Here is a 20,356-nt window from a genome sequence, read left to right as displayed (position 1 = left end):
AATGAAAAGGGATTATATACATTTGGTCTTCCACACTTATTTGCTTATGTTCTGCATCCAGGCAACCTTGTATTGAGAATACTGCTTCCAAATTGGTTTTATATGTGAAGTCTTTTTCTTGTAAGCAGTTCAGTAAACCTGCTGTTCACCATTTATATTGTATTATGTATTATAAGTAATTGAAAGACTTAGTATGTGTTGGAAGATGTGTGTGAGTTATAAGAAGTTATGTCATGTCATACATAGGGCATAAACATTCACTTATTTTACTGTCCCTTGGGATCCCAAAACTAATTTTTCCCAGTTACTTGTGCGTGTGTGTGTGTGTGTGTGTGTGCGCACGCGCATGCATATAAGCATGCACATACATGTACGAATTAATAAATTCTATGAAAATAGTTATTCAAATGTTTTCTATAGTTTCATTTGTGGGGGGAAGGCAGGGTCTCACACTGTAGTCTAGGCTGGCTTGGAACTCATTATGTAGCTCAGGTTAGCTTCCAACCTGTGGCATGCCTTCAGCATCCATCCTTGAGTGCTGGGATTACCAATGTGAGCTATTACACCTGACTGTGGTTGTGACTTCTGTTTTGATTCAGTGATGATTTCAGTAATTAGCCAAATTATATGTGCAGCTCCATAATACTGTGGAGAGCTCTTCTGTGAAATTATCTCATTTGGTGGATATTTGGGATAAGGTTTTTAAAGTTGAACAGTGCTGGTATATGTATATATGACCATTTTTTGAGAGCATACACCAAGGCTTGAGTATGTGAATTTTTTTCCAGGATTTCATCCTGATTTATGTTGTTTTTAACAAAATATCAATCGTTGGATTTAACAACGAAGAATCAGGAGCCAGATGCTGCTGGGAAAGCCTGCTAGCTCAGAGAGGCAGAGTAAGCACCCAGCTGACCTTCCTCAACTAATGTCCCAAGAGGGATTCCTCCTACCCCACGAAGTCTCAAAAACCCTTTGAACTGAAAGTCTCTCCCTTCTACTTCTTGTGTGTCTCTCTTGTCCTCCTGACCCCCTCTTGCTCTCTGTTGTTTTTTTCTATGTTCAGTTTTTGTCAACTGGTTGCTTCCTCTACCTCTTGACCTACTGTTAACTTTGTTTAATCCTGCTTACAATATTCTAAGCAGAAAGCTTTTGGATTAAAGGTGTATGTTAGAGCTGAACCACACCCCAACTAGAAACTGGTGTTTCTAGTAAACAACATAATTAGATTAGTACAGAAGTGTTAGATTTCAAATTGTTATTGGCACTTCTGTAAGTATTTAGTTTAATTTTTGCTACTCTGATGTGGGTTTGGTGGTGGCGGGTGGTATTTTTTTCCCCCTGATTATTGGAATGTACATTGTTTTTGATCTTTTGATCTGCCTTCCTTCCTTTAACATCTCTCTTTCCCTCATCTCCCTCCCCCCTCCCCTTCAACTTTCTATGTAGCCCTGGCTGAACTGGAACACTATCTGTAGACCAGACTGGTCTCAAACTCATATCCACCTGCGTCTGCCTCCCAAGCGCTAGGATTAAAGAAAGGCATGTGCTGCCTCCACTGCCACCACCATCTGGCTTGGTCTTAATTTTTACCGTGGAGCTTCAAATTAACCTTTGCACTTTCAGTATCACATATATTTCATGCACTTATCCACCACTAAAAACAAAAATAAAAATCTATTACAGAATTAGAATTAGAAAAATTAATAGCTTTATATTTGTCTCTTTTCATAACTCATGCTCATTGCCTAAATTCAGTCCTTTCTCATCCCCTTATATTTAGCATTTCTTATTCTTTTAATGTTGCTTAACCTACATGTATTTAACCCATATTATTTTCTACATTTTACATTTTTCTCTCTCTGAGATTGTGTGGTCTTAATATTATACGTTCATTCTAAGTACATCTATTTTCCTCTGTTTTTTTTTAAGCTTCATTTTTTTCTTTCGAACTTAGTATTCTAGTTTACATGTATATCCCTCAATATTTCATTATCCATCTGTTGATGGGCAGCCAGAATCATTTCTGGGTTTTGTTATGGTGAACAAAGTAGCAGTCAAGGTGGCTAAAGATGGCATGCAGATATCTCTATAAAAGGGTGTGGAGTTCTGGGTATATATGCCAAGGTGTGAAATAGTTGAGTCATTGTTCTTTTTTGAGTTTTTGAGAAATCTCCAAATTGTTTTCTACAGTAGCTGTATTAGTTTGCACTCCTACCAACAGTGAATGAAATGTCCTTTCTTTCCATACTCCATTTGAAGTAGATTTGTTCATGATAGCCATTGTTTTAAGGATGAGGTGGTGTCTCAAAGTTTTAATTTGCATTTTCTTGATGGCTAGGGATATTGAATGATTTAAAAATAGTTAATGACCATTTTAATTTATTTTTTGAACACCTCATGGCTATTTTTGATTCCTTTAGTATGTAATTTCTGCAGTTCTTTGTAAATTCTAGATACAGTCCTTTGAAGCATAGCTGATAAAGATTTTCTCCCATTTTGAAGGCTGTTAGTCTTACTGATTGTTTCCTTTGCTGTACAGAAACATAATTTTTATGTAGTTTCATCTGTTGATAATTGGGGTTAGTTGCTGTATTGTTGGTGTTCTATTTAAAAATTTCTTGCTTACCCCAGTATCTTGAGAGCTGTCTCCTGTGGTCTCTTAACAATGTTTTAATCTGGCCTCACATTCCATTATTTTCATGTTGTTAAAATTATATGAACCCCTCCCTCCCTTCCTTCCTTCCTTCCTTCCTTCCTTCCTTCCTTCCTTCCTTCCTATTGGATTTTAGAGGCAGGGTTTCTCCGTGTATTGTTGTCTGTCCTGGACTCCTTTTGTAGACCAGGCAGCAATCCTCCTACCTCTGCCTCCCTAAGTGCTGGGATTATAAGAGTGTACCACCATGCCTGGCTCCTTGAACATTTTAATTTTTCTCTTGTTCTTCTGGCTGTCTTCTGTTGATTAGTGAAAGCCAGTTGTAGTATGTTGGAAAAAAAACAAACTTACTTTCTTTCCCATACCCAAAGGCAGTCATCACAAAAGTCTTTCCTGATCCCATGAGGTTTAAAGGCTTCTTCTTACCAGCAAACAAGTAATTAGTTCTTAACAGTTACCACTTTGGTGTCCTCCAAATAACTTTTGACATTATACCTGAAGAAAGCCTTAGGTTCCACAGGTCGAGGATTCAGTCTTCAAATTCTTTCTATTTTGGGATGTCTGTTAGAAGCCCCTGGTTATTGGTGTTCTTAATGTTTGGTTCCCACAGCTACCTTCTTGGATTCACTTAATTTACCAGAGAAAAGGACTTCTGTGGTGGCAGAAGAGCCCCTTTTGCATGTAGTCAGTTAGAGGCTTCCTTTTAACTTAGAACCAGGCTTTCCTACCTGGATACGTAGGATCTTCTAAGGTGGAAACGAAAGCAAGCAGTTTAAAGGTACAATGATAATCCATCTTTGCAAGGATGACATGTTTACTTTTGGAAGCTGGGTTATGTGTATGGGTGATGGTAGATGTTTAGACCTCAGACACTGACCTTCAAAGAATCAGTTAATGGACCTTTCTACTTTTTCTTGCTAGGTCTTGGTTGAAATAAGGAAATGAACACTTTTTCTTGGTGTAGATGGGAAAGTAAAAGGGATGACACATTATCCTTTGTTTTAGGATGGGTTCCTTAACCTATGAGTTGTTGCAAGCCCCACAGGGGATGCATATCAGGTACTCTGCATTTCAGATATTTATAGTACGATTCTTAACAGTAACAAAATTAGTTATGAAATAACAATGAAATTATTTAATGGTTAGGGTTACTACAAAATGAACTATATAAAAGGGTTGAAGCATTACAAAGATTGAGAATCCCTTTTTTTCTTGTACAGTAGTTGAAAAGTTAGAAGTAAAAGGTAAACTTTTGTGTTTTTTAATTGCAGTGTCTTATGGTAATTTGTTTTGTTTTTCTAGAGGGGATCTGACGAGCTACTCTCAGGCAGTGTTCTCAGTAGTCCCAACTCTAATATGAGTGGCATGGTAGTTACAGGTAAGTGTTCCTGTCTTAGCAGCCCATATTTACCACTTGCCAGGGTAGACTGTTAACGCTAAAGCATTATTTATGCCAGAATAACTTTAGTTTTGAAAGCTGAAATTGGTGATTTTTGTCAGCAGGTAGTGTTTTGTAGGCAAGTAGTCTGATTCAGTTTACTTACCTGTTACTGTGTTGCTAGGGACTGGTCTCAAGCTCTTACACATGCCAGGGAAACACTGCCACGGAGTCATACCCCAGTCCTAAACCCTTCCCTTCTTTATTCTTTTTAACTATGATTAATTTCTTATTTGAAAACTTAATTTTCTTTGTTTATAACTGATAAATTCTATACACTTGTTTGTTTAGTTTGACATTTTATCAAATATACTTTACTACAATGATCAAATCTGGGTTGTAGACTTATCGAGATCCTGTAGTTAATATTTTCAAAAGCTTTACTTTCTTTTTTTTTGATGACAGTCTCTCACTGTTATCCAGGTTGGCCTTTTCTCCTGGGCTCCAGTGGTATACTAGTCTCCTTTCTCTGCTAGTCTCTCATGTAGTTGGGACTATCAACACCCCACAATAACTCTTAACTTTTTTTTAAATTAAAAAACAAACCTATTCTCACATGCCTCATTTTTGTATTTTTCTTACATTTTTAATTTTTGTGCTATATGTCATCCATCTTTAAGCATTATTTTATATTACAAACCCTATTGCCTATATTGTAAATAAAAACCCCCAGTTGACCTACACAGTTGTCTTCTGTGTAGTTTCATGCTTTTTGCTCTAATAACATTTTAATGAGTTTCTACTTTGTTGTCTACTTAACAAGTTTAAGAACGTTTTTAATCTCTACGGTTAGAGCTTTTCTTGGGTTAAGTCTGAATTAATATTTTAATGTCTGAAGAAGAAATATATAGTAATCTTAGGCTTTAGTTTTATGGCTGATAAGACTTTTAAATATGTATTATAATTATAATGCATATAATTATAATATATAATGATTATTAATTTATAATACTAATTGAATTATTAGATTTATTTAACTTAAAACCCTACATTTTATTCCTGTTTTTCTGAAACCATTACTGTTTTTTTTATAAAGATCATAAGAGGATGGAACAAATTTCCAGTTAACTTTTTTATTTTGATACACTTTGATGTACACATGTGCAATCCTAGTATTTCAGTTAAGTAAAAATGATGAACTGTTTGCTAACTGCAGCATGATGTAAAGCTGGATTTTTAGTAGATATTTGTTTTTCTGTATAACAATTATAAAACTATCACAAGGTCATGATTCTGATAATGAATAGACAGGTTCAGTTGTTGACAACTCTGCTGTATGAGATTCTTTATTTATAACAAACAGTAATGATACTAGGAATGTTTTAAAAGCTAATATTTAGGGGTCTATATGAGTCACTATAGTAGCCTTGACCATTTTTCCAATTGTCTTCCCAAACCCACAGGCCAAAGTTGATTGTTTAAGTTGACATACAGAAAGTATAAACTTGAATGAAAGGAAAACCTGCCATGAGTCTTGTGATCATTCTGGTTTTCTGCTTTGAAGCACCTACAGACAAAGCAGAGAGGTTTCTCTGGACCAAAGAAGCTCATTGTAATTCCAAACATGTGGGGCTTGGGGCCCTGGATCCTGAATAAAAGGAAGTTTTGCAAATTTAGGCAGGCAGAATTGGTGTAGGGAATCATATCAGAAGTCTTAGATACTTGCTGGGTAGGAACATTGCAAGGTCTATCAGAAATTGCCTTACTATAGGTCTGAGAGCTACATGGTGATCTTCTAGGCTGAACAGTGCTCTGAGACATTGGAGTTGTGAGAGGTCAGATATAGTCATCTTCCAGTATACCCACAACTTAAAATTTGAATATAGTAAGCCCAGATCTTTAATAAAATTATGTTCTGTAGTAAGTGCCATTTGTATAAGAAACTGAAAGTCTAACATGACAAGACACAAAGGTTTCATATATAATTTGGTTCCCTAGTTTTTAAAAAAGCACTAAAGATGACATAGGGTTAAATATTCTATATCTGTAATCCATAATACCAGTAATGTACAATCAAAATTTACAAATTGTGTAAAAGAAAGAAGAAAATAACCTAAAGGATGAAGTGTTCAGTAGGAGGAAATTTCTAAAATGTTCAGCTAGGAGAATTAGTATGCAAATACAGTAAGCATTACATTTAAAGGAGAAGGTTGAAACAATAACTGACTAGAAAGTGGAAAGTCTTTAGATAAAGAATTTTTATTTTAAAAAGCATAAAAATACTCTGACTGGACAATAGAATGTTGGAAATAAAAGTTTTGTTGAGATTAACAACAGGAAAATGGGCTAATAAACATTCATAAAAGCAAGTTAAGTTTATTGATTCTGCAAATAAAGAAGTATACTTATAGGAATACCATATAAGAAGCAAGCAGTCTTATCTTCCTCCCAAACCCATATTTAGATGTCTGGATAGTGATTAGAGGTAATGGGGCAGTATATATATGTATGCATACACATATATGTATATATTTGAGATAGAAATTTCTGAACACTTTTAAATTTGTAGGAAACATATGAACTTAGAGTTCTAAGAAGCTCATTAAGTCCTGCCCCCTCCCCCATTATTGGGTTAATTTAAAAAACAAACAGACTAAAGCATAGAATATCCAAACAATTGAAAATTAATAATAAAGATATTGAAGCATCCATGCAAAAGACACTTTAACAAGATGTCAACAGATCACACAAAAGGAATACAAGCTGACCTTTTTAGATTTAAAAGGATGACATTAACTAAAAATTCAGAGCTACAGAAGGCTTATGAATAGTCCTGTGAAATGGCAAGTGTAAATAATTCTTTTTTAACCCTGTCTGTGTATTATACTTACTATATAAGTGAAAAGTTTATATTATATAGACTTTATTACATAGATGAGATGACAAACAACCTCAAAGTTAAGACAAACGTGATTTACTTTGACAAAGTCCTTATATTTTACATAAAATAATACAGTGTTGACTTTCACATAAAAACATTCTGAACTTGAGATTATATACTAAAATCCTAGTAATATCTCTTAAGAAAGTATTAAAGTGTTGATAGTAGATAATAGTGAACAAAATGGAACATACTCTGATTTTGAAAATGACTATAAATTACAAAAACCAGAATAGTATTGTATTGGCATAATGATAAATAGGTTGGTCAGTAGATCACAATGTAGAGAATTCAAAAGTGAGCCTACAGACTTATAGGCAGCTGATGTTTGGGCAAGGTGCAAAGTCTTGTGGGAAAAAGACTTCATAGAATGTTACATAGCTTATTGCCTTCCCATCTCAAAGACAATTAAGAAAATAAAAAGGCAGGCCATATAGTAGCCAAATATTTTATTCTTTACAAAAGGTATAACTATAAAAACTAATATCAAGATTTATTTAAATTTGGAAATGTACAAACTCAAATTTAACAGCTAAGGTGATTAACAACCCAGTTTTAGAAATTGATGAAAATATTTGTATTTTGATCATGTCTTTTCACTGTTATCTCCCTCTCACTCTGTTACCCTGTACCCTGTCACTCTTTCCAACTTCATGTCTTCCTTTTTTGTCATTATTAACAACCCCCTTGGTTAGTGCTGCCCATGTTAGCTTGGCTGTGTGGCCATCCACAGGGGCATTAGTAATTTTCAAGCAGACATGTCTCCAAAGGAAAGTGACTCTTAAACCCTCAGCAACCCTCAGTTACTCATGGCTCCTCCACACTCCATGTTGAAAATTTGGCTGGCTTGGTGTGTAAATAACCACAGCTGCTGTGAGTGTGAACAACAATCTTGGCTGTATCTAGAAGTCCGTATTTCACAGCTTTGCTTTTCATTTACCAGCTTGCGTCTTTCTGCCCATGTTTCTAGAAACACTGAGCCTTGGATAGGGGAAGGTTAATACAGGTGATTCATCTACAATTAAGCATTAATAATTACTTATACTTTGATCATCTGTGAGTCTGCATTAATAGCTACACACTGTACAAAGAAACTTTTCTGATCTGATTTGAGAGCAACTCAGATCCGTGGATATGAACATATATTTACAGGGTAGCTTGACAGCATGACTGTTTAACAAAATAGTAATAGTAAGTTTCCCTCAGGGCCTTAGGTCTCTGCAGTTGTAAGCTTTTGATCAGGATTACAGTGACAGACATTTAGAGCAGGGTTCAGAGACGTGTAAAGTTGTTGGTTACCGCTGTAACTGCCATACCACTATTGCATTAATGGGCATGCACATGCCTGTCTACTCAGGTTGCTATTGTAACATGCAGGTTCTGTTGCTGATATCTTTTCTCCACCCGTATCCTGCATAGCACTCCTGTCACTAAGTAAATAGGGACACAGTTCTTGGTCAGTCTAGGTTGGTTTCTGTTTGACAGTTTCTTAAGTTAAAATAGTACACTTAATTATAGGATTCTGCTGTTTTTTGTTTGTTTTTTCTCCTAAGTGCTTACAATAAATGACATTCATTAAAAAATCTCAGTATGTGAAGGTTAAATATCTTATTTTTAGTACTCCAAATGTAAAACAGCCTGAATGTCCATCAGCAAATGGAATGGATAAATTCCTGTGTTAGTATTATGTGCTGTGGTACATTGTCATATTGCTTAGCTCTGTAGTATGAATTATTGATACAACTGCAGAGATGAATTTCCAGGTCAAGTCTTATAAAGGATAGATTTTAAAAAATATGTCTATAGATGATGAGTTTATAAATAGTAAAGGTTAGGAAATGAAAACTAAGTCATATTGTTTGCTTGGCAGTTCAGATGATAAGGAACTGGCATGACAAAGGGCACAAACAGATTTGGGAATGATGATTACATGTAAAGGTTCAGCTTCATATCCACAAAAGCCTGGTTGTAGAACTGCCCCTTCTTTGTCCCAACATACCAAAGAGTAGGAACACTCAAATCTCTTTGTAAAAATGTGATATTTTCATATAACTAATGCACATCTTCCTGTACACTTTTAAGTCATGTGTAGATTATGTTATCTAGTTGTTACACATCGTCTCATTTGCATGGTAATATTCAGTATAGACTTCAGCAGATGGAAAATTCAAGTTCTACTTCTGGAGTTTTCTGACATATTTTAAATTCAAGGTTGAATCCACATATAAAGAACATGCTTATCTGGAGGACCAACTTTTTTTGGAGATTTCATGAAATATACATGCATATTTTATATGTACAAATACGTGCATGACCCAAAATCAGAACATTGGCAACACCAAGTGATGATGATGATGATGATAATGTAGTACACAACAGGACTTTAATTTACTGCTGGTAGGAATACTAAATGATACATTTGTTTGGGAAGACTTATTTTGTATTTTCTCATAAAAGTAAATACTGATTAAACATTGCAGAAGTTGTATTCCTTCCTAGCTAGTCAGAGGAAATGAAAACTGTCAAGATAGGGGGAAAACAAAAACCTGCATTTTTATAGCAAAATGTGGAAAAAAATGAATGACCTTCAGTAGGTAGATAGACACAATTATAGCACATCCAGGCCAAAAGGAAGTAAACTATCAAGCTTTGAAAAACTGGGGAAGAGCCGTAAATGCTGATTATCTGAAAAGTCCAGTCCAAAGTCTGACTTACCATGTTGCTCTAACTGATACTCTGGTAAAAGCATTGTGGCAGTTGAAAATAAAGTAGTTGTGAAGGTAGGTTGTAACAGAAGGTTCCTAGGGCAGACTGTACATTGTAGTGTAATGATGGATGTAATGTCAAACCTATGTGACATAAAGAGGATCTAACAGATAGACTTCTCTAATGAAGAATGTTGATAATGATGAAAAATGTATGTGTTTATGGCGAAGAAGGTATATGGAAAATATTTTCTAAAATTATTGTGAGGTTTGCATTACATTTCTTTTGTAAATATGGACAGTGCAGTTTAATCAAAAGAATTGTTGCCCTAGATTTAGAAAGAAGTTCTCACTACTATTCTAGAGACAACATTTAAGGTTCTTGCCCAGTTTTTCAGAGTCAGGTTTGCAAAGACAGGTTAATAGTGAGAGGATGGAAAGTTGTATTCCATACAAACAGAAAACCTAAAGTTTGATATATTGACGTGAGAACATAAAATTTCAGATGAGGAATATTCCTACGTATAGAAAAACCTATTTCATATTTATCAGAAAACCAAATGTTATTGAATTGTTGTGTCAGGAGCAACCTTAAGACATGAAAAACATGACAGTCCTAGTTACACTTTGAGAAGAACATCTCAAAGGAATTTATAGGACAGTTACCTCTTTTTCCTTGGATTACTTCTTTTATTGTGAGCCAATACCTTTCATGAAGCAATTTAAAGGAAGGTTTATTTTGCTTATGTTTTAAGAAGGGATATAGTCTACTGGGATGAGAAAGACACTGTGGAACAAGATTGGTAGTAGGTCACATTGTGTCTGTACTCAGAAAGTAAGGAGACATAGGCACTGGATCTTAGCTTGGATTTTCTTTTATTCCTTTGGGGACTCCAGCTGTGGTACAATGCTATCCCATACATCCTGGGTCTTTTCATCTAAATCTTTTAGGAAGTATTCCAGTATACGCTGGTATACAAAGTTTGTTTCCAGTCAAATTCACAAACTTGACTATTAACACTCGGTAAATAAAAGGATGCAATAGAGAATTAGAACAATGGCTCTTTTACCTTGCTTTAACCCATGTTTATAAAACTATACTGGGCAATTATAGAACAATCTGTAAATATACTTAGGATGCTCATTATGATGCGGTATATTCTATATCATAAAATAACTCAGTAAATTTCACGTGACTGGAAGAGGTCTATTAAGGGAGGATTAATAGTTTCATTTACTTATGAGATGTAGTCCCTAAAGGCTGGTCCAGAAAAGTGGTAGACTCAAAGATGAAGATGCTTATTTTATTTTTTAACCAAAGTACTATCTCAGTGTGAAGGCCATTTGTAGTTAAGTTGTACAGGAGCTTAAGAATATTTTTGAAGAAACAGTTTTATATAGACAGTTGTGAAGAAGATAATTACAATAGAAGCCAGTGCAACATGATTCCTTCAGAGTCCAGCAAGAAAAGTGTTGGAATAGAAATAGTTTTGAGGTTCATTTGTTTGGCTTTTTAAAGTAGAAATTATTCTTAAAGTACCTCAGGACTGAGTAATATATGATAAGTGATGTGCACAGAGACTTCTAGGCCTCTAAGGTGGCTCATCAGGTAAAGGCATTGGCTGCCAAGCATACTGACCTGAATTTGATTCCTGGAGCCCATATGGTAGAACACTGACTCTGGCAAGTTGTTCTCTGCTGTTCACATGTACAATATGACATTATGAAGTATTTAACTTTTATTTTAAAATGTATCCATAAATAGCTTAAAAGGGATTTTTCATGTTAGTTGAAGTGTCTAGAAAATTATGACCAAGTGATACTGTCTCATCTATAGACATCTGTAATTACAGAGTGTTTTTCTTTTTTGGTGATGCTTTGTAATGAAGGCAGATTCATTTATTGAATAGAAACTACTGGTCTGCTTTAACAATTCAGAAGTAAAAATATTGTACTTTTGTAGTCTGTTTTACTATTTATTCTTAGTAAGCTCTTCCTATGTTCAGTATAAATTAAACCATATTCATGTAAGATAGAGAAAAATCCTCTAGAGCTAACTTGTAGCTGTTTATAGATGTAGAGTGGTGGCTTTGGAATATGTCCCTTTTGGTGAAGGGGAGCTTGCTCTATCTATTAATCTTTAAAAAGAATTAGATGGAAATATACTTTTGTTCTTTAGTCATTGGACAGTTTTGGTATGAAATAGAATTTTAATATTTTTGCTAATTATTATTCTACATAGACTGTGCTCATGGCTTGATGGCAACTTTTAACTGATTGATGGTTTAATGATGTTTTCCATTCTTTTGAAAGCCTAATTTTAATTTTTCAAGAATTCAAATCTACTCGCTTATGTTTTAAGGTTATGTTTATCTTTTCATATAAATCAATTTTTTTGTCTTACTGGTAAAGACTGTTTCTGAATATCTTTCAGCCAACGGTAATGATAGTAAGAAATTTAAAGGAGAAGATAAAATGGATGGGGCGCCCTCTCGTGTACTTCATATTCGAAAGTTACCTGGTGAAGTGACTGAAACAGAAGTTATTGCTTTAGGTTTACCTTTTGGTAAGGTAACTAACATCCTTATGCTGAAAGGAAAAAATCAGGTACAGTTTTACAAACATTGTTAGCATGTTAAACATCAGACTGCACAGGATGAGAATTGTCTGTCACCTAAGGGAGGGAATTAATTTTCTTTAAAAAAAAAAAGTAGAAGTCGCGTTCAGTTTTTATATTTGTTTGTTCACAGAAGCCAAGGGTACTAGCAGCATCAATTGGTTGAGCCTTTTTATCTGGTAGCATTAGTAGAAATCAGGCTTAAATTTTGGATACTTGTTTAGTTACATTGGCAGTAGGAGTCAGGTATATTAAACATGACATTTTTTTCAAAATTTTAATGATTATAATGATTCTTTTAAAAGAATTTCTGAAAGTTAACATTCTTTAAAATATAGCCAAATTCTGGCCATTTAAAATTGTTTCTTTATATTTTTCAAATGAGACCTTTAGGGTAGTGATAATAAAATTCTGGTGCTAGAAAAATGTTTATTTTCCCTAGTTTTTGTTAAAAAACAGGTTTATGGGGTATAGTAAATTGTAGTTGGAATAAAGGGCATTGCTTGAATTAGCTCTTATTGTATATTAACGTTTAAGAGATTTCTAAGATATATTTTATTATTTTCAAATTATATACGTGTGTGGATATGTGCATGTGAATGGAGGTATCTACAACAGTCAAGGGTGTCACATTCTGGAATTGTAGTTTAAGACACCTGTGAGCCATAAACTTGGGTCTTCGGGAAAAGCAACAAGTGGCCCTAACAATCTTTCCAGCCCCTCAGTAAATGTAAATGAGGGTTATATTCTAGGCAATGTTTTAATTAAACTAGATTACATAGACACTTGAGTTGAAAATTACAATTTTTATTTACACTTAATTCACAGTATTCTTTTAAACTAATTTTTCAGGCATTTTTGGAACTGGCAACAGAAGAAGCAGCTATTACTATGGTTAATTACTATTCTGCTGTGACACCTCATCTTCGTAACCAACCGATTTATATCCAGTACTCCAATCACAAGGAACTAAAGACAGACAATACATTAAACCAAGTGAGTGTGTATAGGTACATAAATAATATGGCTGATAGCATCTTAAGACTAATAAATAGTATATATTAATAGAAAATAAAATTTTTGACTTAATTTGGTGAGGGATTGGTATGGGAAAGGAAACTTAACGTGACAAAATTGCAGGGAAAACTTCACCTTTTGTATCCACTGCATTTTATCTGTGATCTTGAGGTTCCTAGCTTAAAAGACATTTGAATTTATGACAGATGTTAGTTGTGGTATTTAATGTGGTCGTTTTAGATAAATGTCTGTAGGGCAGTGTTGCTGTTAAGATCTTTTTATTTTCCATAGTAGTATTAAAGTATCAAGTAGTTACTGCCATAAAATGTTGAGTTTCATTTGAGGACTTTGGGCTGGTATATGCGTTTATACTTTATATTATTAATTAGCATTTAAATGGTGTTTATTTAGATGTGTATGTTGACTTTATCTGCCAATAAAGATTAGTCAGACCATTAAGATAATTTGAAAGTTAAATAATGATATAATTTACAATATTGATAGTGTATTATCTACCATAAAATGTACTGAAAATATCATTCATAATATAACTGAAAATGTTCCCGACAGTTATACCAGAAATAACATTAATTTCTGGTCAGATTTTTTATTTTTTTAATTTTTTGTTTTTGATTTTTGGGTGTTTCTAGTCAGGGTTTCTCTGTGTAGCCCTGGCTGTCCCAGATTTGCTTTGTAGACCAAGATGGCCTGGAACTCAGAGATCTGCCTGCCTCTGCCTTTCCTAGTGCTAAGATTAAAGGTGTACGCCACAACATCTGGCTCTGATCAGAATATCTTATAGTATTAGTATGAAAAAAGACTTGTTTTAATCACCTCTGTTTATTTTTGAATATTATATTAGAAAAAATAACCTCCATCATAATTTTGATAATGATTATATCATAATGAAAATTCACTGCTAGTTCCTTTCCTGTAGTGTACCTGTTTCATAGAGTGATCAATCTGAAGTTACAGTTTTGTTATTCTGTAAGTTTGTTCTTTGACAAATTTCTGGTTATAAATGTCTATCCAAGTACATCTTTCTTTCTAGGTGAATGGCACTGCCTATCTGCCAGCCTTGGTGCCAAAGTACTTAGGTAACCATTTTGAACCAAAGATAGTTGATAGAATACTTCAACTAAATAGAGACAGTAGTATAACTTGTAACAGAGTGTAAGTAGAAACAATGGATGTTTTACTAAACAATTTGTCTGTCAATTTCAGCGTGCTCAAGTAGTTCTTCAAGCTGTGACAGCTGTCCAGACAGCAAATACACCTCTCAGTGGCACCACAGTCAGTGAGAGTGCAGTGACTCCAGCGCAGAGTCCAGTACTTAGAATAATTATTGACAATATGTACTACCCTGTAACACTTGATGTCCTTCACCAAGTAAGTGTGTTGTAATTGGCATAATTGGTTATAACTTGAAGAAATAATATAGTAGGTAATAATGCCTTGATTTTAATGTTTTCACAGATATTTTCTAAGTTTGGTGCTGTATTGAAGATAATCACATTTACGAAAAATAACCAGTTTCAGGCTTTGCTCCAGTATGGCGATCCAGTAAATGCTCAACAAGCAAAACTAGTAAGTTTGTGATATTGATTTAACTTAGAACTCATTTTTAAGAACAGCTATTGCTGTTGTCATCTGTAATATAGGCTTGTGTTATATATTTGTTCAATTTGGTAGTAAACTTTCTGGTCTTGTTAAGACTGTGGGATTATGTTGTGCATACACACAATTTCATGTATTTTTTGGTAGGCGTTACATAGTAACTTTTCGAATATATCTTCAATATAGATAAAGTGCAGATATTCTGATCAGCTCTAGTTATATTGTATCTTAAACCAATTTAAAAGAAACCTTAAGACAACTTTTGTTTGTGGGGTTTTTTTTGTTTGTTTTCAAATGTTTGTTTATCTATCTATCTATCTATCTATCTATCTATCTATTTATTTATTTATTTTGGATTTTCAAGGCAGTTTCTCTGTGTAGCCTTGGCTGTCCTGGACTCACTTTGTAGACCAGGCTGGCCTCTAGCTTAAAGAGATCTGCCTGCATCTGCCTCCTGAGTGCTAGGATTAAAAGTGTATGCCACCACTCCCTGCTATATTGTTTGTGATTTTTATAAAAGATAGTTTCTGAGTCAGCTTTTTAGTCATATCATTCACTTTTTAACTGATTTTTAGATATGGAAGTTAAGACTGTAGAGAAGTAAAATTACCCTTTGTCATGATGCCATTCAAAATGCATAAAACTCTTTGCATCTGAATGCCTAAATCTTTTCTGTAATTTATTTTGTTCTGTTTTTACTGTTTAACCTCTTTGGCCATAGTATTTCATTGTTATTCCGTTATCAGATGATTAAAAATTCAAATAGATTTTAATATTATCAAATTATTACGCTCTTTATCTTAGTCTTACCTAATTTTTTGCTTTTTTTTTTTTTTCATAATTAACTGTGTTCGCTAGTATTTCATGAATTTCTCCAGGTCAAGATTACCTATATGAAAGTTGGACCTTTCTTTTTTAGATACCAGTTAACTATTAGAATTCTTTCTTGTCCAAAATAATTGTTCTTCACATGCCTTGCATCCCAACTTTGTAAAGTCTTTACATTTATTGAGTTAACCAAAAATTAATGTGGTATAAGATTATACTATTGGAAATAATTAGATATTATGACATTTTCTACATTGTCAAATGTATTTTTGTAAATGGTGTACAATTTCTGATGTATATTATATATTTGTTGGTTTGTGTCTGTGATCCAGAAAATATTGCCCAATCCAGAGTAAAATATTGACAAAGAAGCAGTGAACTGGAGTTTGATTAGGATATATACTGCATTCGTCACAGAAAAAAATAGTTGATGTGTATATCTTGTCAGAAGTAACTTACAGTTATTTAATATTATGATAAAGTATCACATTGTGGGTGTGCAGATAAGCAGTGACTATACGCATTTGTGAGTATTTACATATGCTTACTAAAGCTTTCTGTACAGAAGTCTAAATTTTGAGTATAATTTAAAAAAAATTAATTCATTCACTTTACCTCCTAATCTTGGCCCCCACCCCTCCTCTCCTTCCAGCCCATCCTTCCTCTCCCCCCCCCCCCTTATCCCTCAGAAGAAGGGAACTTTTTTCCCAGCTACCCCTTCCAGCATGTCAAGTCACATCAGGACTGAGTACATCCTCTCCATGGTGGCCTGGCAAGGCAGCCCCACCAGGGGGAAAATGATGGAAAAGCAGGCAACAGAGTCCTTGTCAGAGACAGCTCCAGCTCCCCTTATTAGGGGACCCACATGAAGACCAAGATGCCCATTGGGTATATATGTGTAGGGGGCCTCGATCTGGTCCCTACATCGTCCTTGTTTGATGCTTCATTGTCTGCAAGTCCCCTTTTGGGCCCTGGTTAGTTGGCTCTGTTGGTCTTCTTGTAGAGCTCCTGTGCTGTCTTTTTTGGGTCCTTCTATCCTTCCCTCTATTCTTTCACAAGTCTCTCTGAGCGCTGTCCAGTGTTTGGCTGTGAGTCAGTCTGTTGCTGGGTGGAGGCGCTCAGGGGACAGCTATGTTAGGCTCCTATCTGCAAGCATAGCACAGTGTCATTAATGGTGTCGGGTTGGTTCTCTCTCATGGTGTGGCCAGGGAATGGTTGGACATTGCCGCAATCTCTGCTCTGTCTTTATCTCCACATATCTTGTAGACAGGGTAAGTAATAACACTTTCTTAAGTACACATTCTGGTAGCTGAACCTGTTAAGAGAAGGAAAGGGTATTCACTTTCCACACTTAACTTGCCCTGTTTTCTGGTCATGTAAACTACTCTATGTTCTTCATGCCTTTATCAAGGGTATGCCTAGAGAATATTGCATAGTATCATATCATCTGACAGTTGAAAATGTTATACATTTTGTGAGTATCATCGGAAGGTAGTCATTCTTCCTGAGAAAATCATTTCACATTCCTTTTAGTCAGCAATACTCTGCTTTACACAGTAGTGGAGATTATACTTAAGTGTCTCCTCGCTTTCATTTGTCAATTTTTTATAAAGTCAGATGGGAATTTTAGTAGTTTCTAGCAAAATCTAGTCCTTATACCTCTCTTTAGTATGTATGCTTTTCTATGCTTTATCACGTGGTTAGTGTCTGTAAAAGTCTGTAGATCTCAATCTTTGCTCCCTGTCTCAGGCTGTATTGGTAATAATGGTGTAGCTGTCATACTTACTTTGACCTTTTTTTTTTTTTTTTTCATTTTGACAACTTGTCACCAAGATTTAAAATAGCTCAAACTTCTAATGAATTTACTTCAGATCTTGCTGGTTCTGCTGCTGTACATGTCTCTTCACCCCTCATCTTTCCTCTCCGTTTCCATTTATAATCAGACTTCTTTAAAAAGCTGTTTGCTACTTATATTGTTTCTATCCTCATTTCTCTTATCTACCCTAAACTACCTCTCAAACTGTTCGTGGTCATTAGAGTACTACAGTTTCAGTAGTAGTTTTCAGTCTTTATCTTGCTTAGCCTGTAGGCAGTATTTGACACTGTGGACCCTTCTTTCTTAAGTTTTTTTCTGGTTTCTGACACTTTTAACCTAGGTTTTTCCTACCTCTTCTATTGGCTTTTCACCTTTCCACACTCTGCTTCTGCGTGGCTGACTTCTCCTCACACTTCTTAATAGTCTTCAGTGCTTACATGAACGTCTCTAGCCCAGAACTTTACTAAAAGACACAAACTCATTTTATACAGAATGTCCTGACCAGTGGTTGAGTAGCACTGCTCTGGTTTAAGCCATCAAGACATCATCTACTTCACGGTCATGCTATTTGGCTGAAACCCCCCACTTCAGGAATTTAGGCTACTCCAGTATTTTTCTACAGACTACATGATGATCTCAGCTTATTGCTTACTTTCCTAATGTCCTTCAGTGACTACTACTCCTCGTCTTTAGGATAAAGCCTGTAGTCATTTGTGTTATTTAGGAGATTAAATGATTGCTTGTTTCTCAAGTCTCACTTCCTCATTTTTCATTTATTTCAGACTTCTTTAAACACTTAATAGATGTGCCGTCTTTGATCTTTGAGGCTTACAGTGTGCTATTCTATTTGTTAATATTGTTTTTCTCTTCATTTCCTTTGTTTTGTTTTGCTTTATTTTTTTTTTTAAATCAAATTCGAGCTTAGAAATTTCTTTGCAGAGACCTTTTTCCATATTGTATTTGAATTAGGTTAACTTTTTATAATTATTGCTTAGAGAACTGGGTTTTCTGTTAGTATGAGTGGATATTATATCTACAGTATTCTCTGTTGCATCTATTAGTGATCATTGACATTTCACGTGATTAGCTGAAGCCATAACAACAATTCTAATGATCACAGAGTAAATGATCTTCATGTTTTCATAAGAATACTTATGCAGTATACTGGGAAAGCAAAGATACTCTTTGCATTGGCTTCTTAGTAACAATTTCAAAATTAGAATGGGTAAAACTGATTGAAGCATGTAAATGCCCCAGTTTTAAAGGGTTTTTTTTTTTAGCCAAGTTATAATAACAAATGTCTTTTTGTTTTTGTTATTGAAAACCCATGAATAGTATGTCTTCCTTGTAAAACCTAGGTAATTATGCTGTGTGGTTTAGAATCTTTTTCATGTTGTCATTTTGTTTCAGTGTACTTGAGGGTTACATTTTCGCTTTTATTAAGAAAGCAACAGTAAAAACTGAGATGGCTGTAGCTCTTAGATCATGTCCTTCAGTCCTTACTCCTGAGTTTATGCAGATGTTTTCAGAGAACTATTGTCATGGCACTTTGTGGACAGTTTGCTTGAACTTGCTTTAAACTACCTTTTAATTTTTACATTATGCATTCCATGTTCATAGGAATTCATAATGGACCAGAGTTTTAAAAGAATTCTACATTATTTACTAATGTGAAGTTTCATGTTGCAAATAGTTGGTTTTAACTACTTAATTACTGTTAAAAGTGCAATTTTATATTCTTGGTGTTAGTAACTTTTTTCTCACTAACAACCAGACAGTAAGATATTCAGAGAACTTGGAACTTAAAGAGTCTCCCTAAAGCATCTTCTCTTATGCTCAACAGTCTTTCACCAAAACATATCTGCATATTTCACTGTGCTATTATAATTGTATATTCTAACATTTTCCTTCATTTTGATGCTTGTGTTGTACCTATAAATTTAATTTACTGAGACATTTTTTCCGATTATTTTTACTTAGTATATAAACTTTAATTAAAAGCAGAAACATTTGAGAAGTCTTTGCTTGTTACACACTGTCTTGAACTTTAGCTGCCAGTAATCTTTGCTCCAGCCAGATCTCTGCATTCCTGGTGGCTGCACCCACCTCAGGACTGGTTTGTGTATCACTATTCTTTCTTGGGATTGTCAATATACCTTGAAATGAAGCTTGCATATTGTTTTTAACATGGATTTTCTTTCTCCCTTATAAGTACCTTATTTCATGCAACTTTTGAAAAATGTCTGGATTCCTGTTTTCCTCTACTTTGTTCCACACAATTATAATATGATTCTTGCCCCCCTTTTTTTCTCTCCAGCTCTCTCCAGTCTGTGTATACAGATATTTTCTAAAAGTTAAAGTTGAAACTATCAAAGGTCTCTAGAGGATATTGTAATAATCAGTACATTGATTGTGGGTAATTTGTTATTCTACTCTGATATTGTATTAAAACAATACTTTCAAAAGTCTTATTGTTAAAAAAAAAAAACCAAAAAACGAAAAAAAAAACCTATTGTAGATTTAGTAATTTTTTTGTCAGTACTGTTGGCAATAACCTAGGGATGAGGAGTCAAGCCAGCTGTAAGATAAATTTTTCTCTCTGAATATTTAAATATCAAATACTTTGAGTAAAATTTTGGTACTCATCAATTGATAGACATTTGCAATATTGATATTCACAATGCGACTTAGATTGCATAGAAATCACAAATTCTGTCATCCTTTTGTCAGGAATACCTTTACGTACTGTAAATGAATAGCTGTTAGTGTGTTGTATGTCTC

At 34.5% G+C, this 20,356-nt stretch overlaps 1 protein-coding gene across 6 annotated transcripts in view; it reads left to right on the top strand.

Annotated features, from left to right (window-relative positions):
- PTBP2 (polypyrimidine tract binding protein 2) overlaps nucleotides 1-20,356 on the top strand; it is a 66,515-nt gene that overhangs the window by 16,536 nt on the left and 29,623 nt on the right. For 5 of the 6 annotated variants that reach the window (XM_084755397.1, XM_084755396.1, XM_084755395.1 and 2 more), the window contains exons 3-7: nucleotides 3,959-4,034; nucleotides 12,115-12,287; nucleotides 13,150-13,293; nucleotides 14,539-14,703; nucleotides 14,791-14,901. In XM_084755397.1, coding sequence (XP_084611523.1) covers nucleotides 3,959-4,034; nucleotides 12,115-12,287; nucleotides 13,150-13,293; nucleotides 14,539-14,703; nucleotides 14,791-14,901 — 669 coding nt within the window. Of the gene's footprint in view, nucleotides 1-745; nucleotides 900-3,958; nucleotides 4,035-12,114; nucleotides 12,288-13,149; nucleotides 13,294-14,538; nucleotides 14,704-14,790; nucleotides 14,902-20,356 lie in introns of those variants that run through there. The other variant, XM_084755399.1, reaches the window with a different exon arrangement.

Source organism: Acomys minous, assembly GCF_964271855.1.
Source record: "Acomys minous genome assembly, chromosome: 14".
In the NCBI taxonomy this organism is placed as follows: domain Eukaryota; kingdom Metazoa; phylum Chordata; class Mammalia; order Rodentia; family Muridae; genus Acomys; species Acomys minous.
Note: the sequence above shows the minus strand (reverse complement) of the source record. Positions and strands in the feature narration are given on the sequence as shown.